Source organism: Ailuropoda melanoleuca, chromosome X, assembly GCF_002007445.2.
Source record: "Ailuropoda melanoleuca isolate Jingjing chromosome X, ASM200744v2, whole genome shotgun sequence".
Lineage (NCBI taxonomy): Eukaryota > Metazoa > Chordata > Mammalia > Carnivora > Ursidae > Ailuropoda > Ailuropoda melanoleuca.
Window position 1 is genome coordinate 53,355,444 of NC_048238.1, and position 8,784 is coordinate 53,364,227.

An 8,784-nucleotide genomic window follows, 5' to 3' on the forward strand; every position below is an offset into this window, starting at 1 on the left:
AGGGTCCCCCTAGTTTGTCCTTAGGGAGCAACACAGCTCCTAGATTCCAGGAGGTGCTCGTGGCCACACATCTCCATCTGCTCCCAGGCTGTGGGCTCCTTGAGGGTAGGCAGTGGTCCTTACTGGTGGGCATCTGGGAAACTTGCTTCCTGGCCCCTCAGGGCAAGACTAAGAGCTGGCTTCAGGAATCTTCTGGTAACTTACTGCATGTGTCTGCTTGTGTTGGGAGATGCCTGAAGGTGAAGTGGTGGAGCAGGGGCAGAGCTTTCGTTGCCTTTCCCCAGCTGTGCGCTTGACATTCCCTCACTCCTGCCCCTTCTCCAACAATAAACAATTACTGCCTTGAGCCCTTCCCCCACCTCACCTGAGCAGAGCCCTGGCTCTCCCTAGAGGATGCTCCCTGCCTCTTCCTCCCTCCAAACCCTCTGGAGAGGAGGCTGCCCAGTTGGCCACAGTTCTGGTCCCCTGGCCCTGGGAGACAGGATTGCCACGTCCAAGTTCCTGTTCTCCCCCCTCCGCCGTGCCTTCTCTAGGGACACCCAGTGCATTCCCTGTCACCACCTGCTCCCGAACGGCACCCCTGTCACCTCCAGGATCCTGAGGCAGCCCCTCCCCCTCACCAAGGCACTGGCCCTTGGCTTGGGCTTCTCCCCACCCCAAGGGCTGCTGGCATCCTGGAAGCATCAGAGCTTGCAGAGGTCAGGGGTAGCAAGCTGGGGACCGCGTGCTGGATCCAGCCTGCTAACTTATTTTGTTTGGCCAGAACTGTGTTTTGTAAAGGCCCCAGCAGGGGGAAGGACCTCCAACCCTCCAGACTTTTAGGGGTTCCGTTCCTTCCACATCCTGCCATTCTGCTTTAGAGTTCATTCCTGAGGCCACCCGGACCCTAGAGCTGTCCAGATTCTGAAATCCGCCTGCGAACCACAGCTTCCCTCCTTCCCCTTCACTTCCTGCCTCCCCCGATCCTGTCCTGTTCCCCACACACAGACCCCCAGGCCCTCAACCCTGCCCTGTTCTTCCAGGCTTCTGTTCTTCTCTTTGTTTTCCTACCCCTGCCTCACCGCACGTCTTCCTGTTGGAAGCCTTAGATGGATCTAACCATCCACCTTCAGTGGGAACACCCTAAAAATAAAAGTGGGTTAATTCTTTGCTGTCCTACAAACTTTGAGATTCTCCCCCAGCCATGGGGCCGGGGGGTACTAAGGATAAAGACGCGCTCCTCACCTGGCCCTGTGCGCTCTGCCTCTTGCAAACTTCCTCTGCATCGTCTCCCCCCAAACTCCTGTCAGCCCTGAATTCGCAGCCATCACAGCCCGTTTCGGGAACCTGCACCTGCACACAGCTTTTTCCCTCACTCGTTCTTTCCCTGGCAGACCTTAGTCTTGTCGTAAACCCCGACTGTTTCTAAGGGTAGCTATGTCTTCGTGCAAAGGCACAGAGCGAGGCCGGTGAAGACATACCACACGCAGATAAACAGCCGCTAGCTCCCTGGAGGGCACGAGGCGATCAGGATTGAGGGAGAGAGAGAGTTGGTGAAAGGGGACTTTGGCCTTATCTGTCAAGTTTCTACTTTTCACAAGGCGATGATATCATGTATTTATTACTTGTGAGATGGGAAAACAAACAAATGAAGCAGTTCAATACCAGGAAGCCTTCCCCAGACTTCCCAGGCAGATGGAGCTGTTTCCTTTTCTGGGATCAAATAGCGCTTTCCCTGTCTTATAGCAAATACTGTGCTTTATGGTAATTTGTTGATGCCTTTCTCCTTCTAGATGGTGAGCATCCTCAGAGGGAGAAACTTTATCTCACTCAAGCTCCCAGTGCCTAGCAGGGTGCCTGGCCCTGTTAGAACAGGTGCTCAGGGAGTGGGGGACCCAATGCCCTGCCTCTGCCAGTGGGAAGTGCTTTGAACACGCTTGCTATGGGACAGGCCCTGACGCTAGGCCTGAGAAATCGATTCGTTTTTACCATATCCAAGGGAGAATGTCTCTAGGAGTCTGAAATATGGGTAAGAGGAGCCTCCAGGCTCTTGGGTTGGGTCAACCCACAGATGGGGCCAGCACTCCCAAGGCCAGTATCCTGTTCAGTGCTACCGTCTTGTCACTTGGCATGCTTTTTTTATTTTAATATTTCATTTATTTATTTGTCAGAGAGAGAGAGGGAGAGAGAGCGCGCGCGCACAAGCAGGGGGAACAGCAGGCAGAGGGAGAAGCAGGCTCCCCGCTGAGCAGGGAGCCCGACATGGGGCTCGCTCCCAGGACCCTGGGATCATGACCTGAGCCGAAGGCAGACGCTTAATCGACTGAGCCACCCAGGTGCCCCACTGGGCATGCTTCTGAAGCCATTGCCTCCTCAGCAGTTAATCTAAGAGCAAAGGCTATATTCCTCAACGTTGAATTTGTCAAGCCCAGCCCTAATCCATATCTCTAAGATGAAGAGGCTGTCCTAAAGGAACAGGCTGTCCCCGCACAGGGTGGGCCAGGAAGCCCAGAGTTAGGAGGACACTCACGCCAGCTGAGTGTCCCGGGCTTGGAGGGAAGGGTCGAACAACTGTCCGGGGGACTTGAAGAAGGCACCTAGAATCCCAGAGTGTCACCATGGGAATCTGCTACTTTTGCAGTTTTCCAGAGAAATCTGAGCTCCCAAGTCATAGGATGCTTCTTAGGTCCCATCTATTGCCCATGGGCAACAGGGCGAAAGAGTGCCCTTAATGGGTCGATTAGCCTGGGGCCTAGAGAGTGAGTAGGGTGGCCTGTAGAGTTGTAGAGTGGGTACCATGTGGCCAGGGGCAAAGCTTTAGGCTTGGATGTGCCAGTGGCAAGGAGGCTGAGGAAGTCTGAATGAGCCTTTCATCTGAGACTGCCTCTGACCAGCCCCTGTATTCAACTTTGAGTAGAACAGCATTCCCGAGGTCTCGGGGCAGTGAGGCCAGGTACTTGGGCCCTGGGGAGATTTTAAGGGCAGCGGCAGTGGCAGGCAGATTGTGGTGAGCAGCTGCCTCCCCTTTTGCACCTCTCCCGTCCTCCCACCCCGTCCAGCTTCCTCCCAGCTTAGCCAGCTACAACCCCACCGTGGGCCTCTGAATTGCTAGAAGTATGTCAGCCCCCGCCGCACACCTTTAGACCTCAATGAAGAACACCTCCAGCTTGCCCGTCTCTTTGTACGTAACTTTTATTTTTATTTACAACAGAATCGGGGGCTTTGTTCCTCCGTCTTTAGGGACAGGGAGCATCAGCAGCCAGATGGAAAGTCCGCAGTGAAGTCAAACTCATTCTGCCCCAGCCACAGCTCCGGAAGCTCATTGGCTCGGTCCAGTCCCAGTTCCACCACCAGCGACATCAGCACCTCCTCATCCACTGGGTCCGAGTCGATGATAGCGGGGCTCTGGGCACCGGTAGAAGGAGAGAGTGACCCCGCCCCTCCCGCCTGAGCCCCAAAGCCCCAGTTTTGTAGGGGCCCTGCCTCCCCCGGTTGGCCCGGAGTGGCGGCAGCCATCCCATGATACTGGCTATTAAGTTTCTGCAGCTGCATACTGGCCAGCAGATGAGGGGCGGGGTGCAGGTTGAAGGGTGGGGATTTAGTGGGAGGGGTGGCAGTAGGAGAGCCTATTGGAGATGGAGATCCCGAGGAACTAGTGGGAGCCCCACTGGCCTTGGTTCCGTTCGAGGCTACCCCGGGGTAGTGCAGAATGGCCACTGCTTTGCGATCTTTCACACCCAGGTTAGAGTAGGCCAGCGAGCTCATCTCTGGGTTGGCATCCTACAAGACAGAGGAAAGCACAGCTTGGTACCCCCGTTCCTGGTTTGTCCGGCACCGTTCTTTGGGCTCGGGAAGCTCCTACGTGCCCTTCCTCTGGGGCTGCTGGTAGGGAGAGAGCAATAAGGCCCCCTGGCAAGTCAGGCTCCCAGCTCGAGTGCCCTTTTGAGACCACCACGGTCCTGAGCACTGAGCTCAGACCCAAGTCCTCGGGCCTGGGCGCCCACCATCCTAAATGGGTCCGTGGCTTTCATCTCTCTCCCCCTGACACTTCCTTCACTTCACCGTTCTGAAAAGGGCACCTCATTGGCTCTCTTCTCAGCTTCACAGCAATCTCTTCAAAGGAGCAGCCTGGTGCCGCTTCTGCTTCTCTGTTCCCTTCTATGCCATCTTTCAACACCTCGGAGGGTTCGAGTTGACCACATTGAGGCAGAAGCTATTCTCATTCTCCTCACAGAAAGCCCTGCTGTCTCCTCTCTGCTAAAGGACACTAAGATACCATGCGTGGGAGGGCCCATCACAAGGCCCAGACCAGATCGTCTTTCCGTGCCTCAGTGTCTCCATCCGCAAGATGGCGAAAGTTACCTCCTTCACAGGTGAGGTGCCACCCTTGACATCAAGTGCAGGCCTCGACATAGTTGGCATTTCAGACTCTTGGCAGAAGTTGGATAAATTGGTGGGAGACGATGCTGTCAGCTGGAGCTTTTGTGCTGTATGTGAGGGGAAAGAAGTAATAAGGACAAAGGCTTTACGGACCGGGCCAACACTAGCAAAGCCCTAAGCAGGGCAACTCCGCACAGCTACAAGGCAAGGATGGTAACAGGGTTAGACCCAAGACCAGAAACCACCTGAGCAGAGGCAGGAGATCAAGCTAGAACATTTGCCTGAGGCAGGAAAGGTGCTTGATTTAGCCAGGTGCTGCCCCCGGCAGCAAGCTGCCCACATCACCAAGAGGGGACACACGTGACTGTTTCCTCATGCGAGTGACTTCAGAGCCTCCGGTGTGTGCGTGAGGTGCACTGTTTCTGATTCTGAGGGCAGGGATGTCCCTGCAAGTAGCACACTTTCTCAATGGGCCGCTGGCACCAGGCTGGGGACCTGGGACCCCCACTGGGACTGGAAGAAAGTGGAAAGGACTGAGGGCAAGGAAGAACTGGAAAGCTGGATGTTTCAGCCTGGGGAAGGAAGGAGCCCCCAAAGCTAACGTCATAGGCCTCCAGAGCCCTGCTTCCCGCATGGGTGTGAGAGAAGCCAGGCCCATCAGGGTGGTCTCGGGGCACGAAGGCAGCCAGAGAGCAGCTAGAAATGTCTCAATTGCCTCCATGCCTCCCAGACAACCTGGGCAGCACCGGACTGTCCCAGGATATCTGCTCTGAGCCCAGACACACCCATCTGTAGTGACAGGTGGGAACGAGTCTTCCTGGAGGGAAACCAAGGCACAGAGAATCAATGGCTTTCCCATCAGATAGCCATGGTTCTGGGAGCAGGATCTAGCACTCCTATATCCACATGCCTCACCTGACCGCTGGCCAAGTCATCATACCAGGAATGATCCAACCGGCTCCTAAAGAAATGATTCCCTAGCTCAAGTGCCAAAGGATAAGGGGATGAGGGGAAAAAGAATGCCCCCAAACCAGAAAACTAAAAATCTCTGAAAATCTCAAGTTATTTTCCTGGAAGCTTTTTTTTTTTCTTTAAGCCCCCTATATTCTAGCCTTCATGATGAGTTAGAGACGTACATTTTCATATTTATAAATACCTCTTAGCCCAAAGATTCTTCAGGGCCTTAAAAAGGATCTCTAATCTGTCCAGCAAGGTTTGAATTCTCCACACCTCCCTCTTCCCAGTGGCCATTAGAAATCTGTTCAGACACTTCTAGAAAGTGACCGCTCACTACCTCTCTTTCTCATCACCATTTATACGGGAGGGAGACAAGAAAAACAGAGAAAGGAAGAAGGGGGCGGGGAGAAAACACGAGAAAATCAGTTTCTGTGTTTGCCACTGCTGCTTGATTGGAAAGCCCTGTTTCTTCTCTGAGGCAACCGGAGAATATTTCAAGCCAGTGATCACAAGACAAGGAGTCTAATCCATGTCATCTTCAAGAGCTCAGCACCTTGGTATCAAGCAATTTCGTGTCCAAAGAAAAATGTCGGGGGGGGGGGGGCGCTGACCATCTTTTCCCCTTCCTATCCAGCCTCCCTTCCTTCTGCCGCTAGGTACCCGAATGTACAAAAGAAAAAACAACAGCTGGAACAATAACAAAAAGAAACAGAGGAGAGGAAAAAAAAAAAGTAGAAAAAAAAAGAACGAGAAAAAAAGTATCTCTGTTCTGATATCAGTTCCTGGGGAAGACGATTTTACCATGTCTCCCTCTTCAGGCTGGGAGCTCCCCTAGGCGGGACCCCGTTTCCATTCGGATCTGTGGCCTCCATCACCGCCACCTCCCCACCAGCCCTGACCCCCGGCCTGGGTCTGGGCTCTGTGGGCACTCAGTAAGTGTTATTGAATCCGTCCGAAGAGGCAATAGCATTTCGATCGGAACCCCTGCCCCTGCTTCCCGAGTTTCGGTCCCCACTCTGCCACCCAGCCCACCCGAAGGCAAAACTTGGCAGCGCGGAAACGTCCCAGCCCACTATCCAAGCTGCGAGCTGACCACTGCGCAACCGCTGCGAGAGGCGGCTGCACAAGCCAGAGCAACAAGTGCCTCCGCGCCCGCCGGCGCCTCGCGGGCCCCGTCCACCAGTTCCCGGCCCCGCCGCCCTCCCTTCTCTACGGGTCTTCCCAAGGGCCGGCAGCCCCCTCCCGCCCAGATGGGGGTGGGGAGGGGAGAGGAAGAAAAGAGAAGGGAAAGGCGGGTAGGGGGCCGCGTCTTTGACCTGTTGGGGGACCAAAAGTTAAAATGGCACCAACCGGATGGCTCCATCTCGATTGCTATTTTCTCACTCAGAAGGAGAAATTTAAAAATCCAAACAGTACTGCGGCTTGGCTTGGACGCGCTCTAACCAGACCAGTCAGTTTCGCCACCTGAAAACTAAAGGCCCGTTGTTTGCGGACAGCTCAGCTGCCCTCCTCGCCGCATCCCAGGTGGATCTGCGGGAGTTGGGGGCGACCGGGAGCATCCCTGCACGGTGGGCGCGAGCACCCAGGCCACCGGGGCCCGGAGCGTCCGCTCCCGCAAGTGCTGTATCAGGAACCGATCGTAGAGACTGGATGGGCAGGCGGGGAGGGGCGCGGGGTCCCGGCCTCGGCCGCGAGTTTGGGGCCCCCTTGTCTTTCCGCGCGCGGGGGGCGCACTCAGCGCCGGTGGCGGCCACTCCCGCGCCTCACCAACACTTACTGAGCGCCCGCTGAGCTATCCGTCGCGGCCGCAGGCTGAGCCTACCCCCTAGTCAAGCCGCCCGTAGTCAGTGCTATAAGCCCAGTACGAGAAGAGTGAGAGAGCCTCGGAGAGGTTCGGTAACTTGCCCAAGGTCACAGCGCTAGAAAGTGGCGGAGCCGGGATTCGCAGCCAGGTCTCTCTGACTCCAAGTCCGGCGCTCAGCGAGGCAGGGACTGAGTGTGCGGCCCGGCCCCGCGGCCCTCGTTTATAGGGAGAGGGGTGTGTGCGTGGGTGTGCGTGGGTGTGTGGGCGTGCGTGTGGGGGAGAGTAAAGGTCGGCTGGGTGGAAGAGGCAAGTTGCCCAAATTCATTAACTTCCATCCCGCAATTCCGCTGAACTCGGCCCCCAAAGCCCCTCTCGTCTCCAGTCCCCGAAGGAAACCTGAGCTCTGTGCAGCCCCGGAGCCGGAGCGTCCAGATGCGGTCCGGGCGATTAGGAAAGTCGGTGGAAGCCAAGCTGGAGAAAGCGCGGGCGCGGGGAGAAAAGGTGCTGCGGTCTCCCCGGGAGAAGCGGGCGCCCGGCCCGGCTGGCCGGCAGGCGGGCGCGCTGGAGAGCGAACTGGCTCGCTGGCGGGCGGGCGGCGGCCCCTCCGCCCCCAGCAGAACAGCTTTCAAACAGAAAACAAGTCCCCCCGGAGCCCGCAGCTTCGGCGCCTGACTCCGGGGCGGTGGCGGTGGCGGCCGCCGCGCTCCCTTCCCGGCGCCGGGGACCCGGTTCTCAAGCCCCCATTGCCGCCCGGAGAGCCCTGACGCACTCGCACACGGCAGCAGGCTGGACTCGGCTAGGAATCCCAGGAAGGACAGACCCTTTCCCCCTTTTTTTCCTCTCCCCCCAATTTCCACGTCTTTATAACCGGCTTAGGGCATTATTAGCACATGTCCTGGCTCGTGGGCGAGTTGATGGCAAAATCTGAACTGGATGCTCACCGAGGGCCAGAGCGGGTGCTGTGCCTTCCTCAGCCCTCTTCCTCCTCGCCGGGAACGACCCCTCGCAGGCGGGCTGCGGGCGGGCAGCCGGGCGGAGCGAGCCTCCTCTCCGCAGCTCAGCGGTGCCCCTTCTGCAGCTGTGCCGCTGGGAACATTTTATAGCGGCGGCTGGCGTGTGTGGCCCTTTAAAGGCGCTCAAGCTGGTGCAGTCACCGCGGATCGTGTGAAAGCGAAGGGCCGGCTGGGGAACGGAGTCCGAGCGGCCCCGCGGGTCCGTCAGCGCCGGAGACCGTCTGCGGTTCCCGGGGTGGGGCTGGCGAGCCCAGGCCGTGGGCACTCTAAGCCTTGAGCCCCAGGCCGACGCCTGCGCTTCTAAAGCTGCGGGGGGCCCGTGCCCAAGACCTGGTCTCTCCCCACCGCCCTGCATGGACTTGCCCAATAAATTCCACTTAGCAATTTCGCTGAGGCGAGGGAGAGCTGTTAGTGTCTGTTTTCTGACCTAAATCTTGCGGGGTGGCCAGAGCGGGCTTCAGGGGATTGGGGAGGGGTGGAGGAGAGAGCCAGAGGGGCTCAGGGAACGGCCCGAGGGAGAGGGACGCACACGGGACGGGGCTGGTGCCGGCGGGGCATGACTGGAGTTTTCTGCAGGGCTTTCTCGGAGCCTGTTTGCCCCCTTTGGGCCGCACCGTGTTGTTGAAGGTCTGAGGCTGGGAGTCCCTTTCC

The 8,784-nt window shown here is 57.4% G+C and overlaps 1 protein-coding gene across 3 annotated transcripts; it reads right to left on the reverse strand.

The window, feature by feature from the left end:
- Positions 1–3,152: 3,152 nt before the first annotated feature.
- Positions 3,153–8,528, reverse strand: CITED1 (Cbp/p300 interacting transactivator with Glu/Asp rich carboxy-terminal domain 1). Of its 3 annotated transcripts, none has more exons than XM_011232682.3 (3): positions 8,062–8,528; positions 4,342–4,466; positions 3,153–3,759 (listed from the first exon to the last, which is right to left on the reverse strand). In XM_011232682.3, exons 1-3 carry the CDS (start codon positions 8,486–8,488, stop codon positions 3,232–3,234), a joined length of 1,080 nt encoding a protein of 359 aa, XP_011230984.2. In that variant the 5' UTR covers positions 8,489–8,528; the 3' UTR covers positions 3,153–3,231. The 3 variants fall into 3 exon arrangements, with proteins under 3 accessions (XP_011230984.2, XP_011230983.2, XP_002925545.2); XM_011232681.3 differs by lacking the exon at positions 8,062–8,528 and adding an exon at positions 7,222–7,325; XM_002925499.4 differs by lacking the exon at positions 8,062–8,528 and adding an exon at positions 6,667–6,787.
- Positions 8,529–8,784: the final 256 nt, after the last annotated feature.

Bases quoted from the DNA above. Each gene is read 5' to 3' on its own strand.
- CITED1 (XM_011232682.3), bottom strand. From the start codon at position 8,488: ATGCAGGGCGGTGGGGAGAGACCAGGTCTTGGGCACGGGCCCCCCGCA. The intron at 4,467-8,061 runs GTGAGCATCCAG...CCTCACATACAG, and splicing joins AGCACCCGCTCTGGCCCTCG to CACAAAAGCTCCAGCTGACA. The intron at 3,760-4,341 runs GTAACTTTCGCC...TCTGTCTTGTAG, and splicing joins GCACCTCACCTGTGAAGGAG to GATGCCAACCCAGAGATGAG.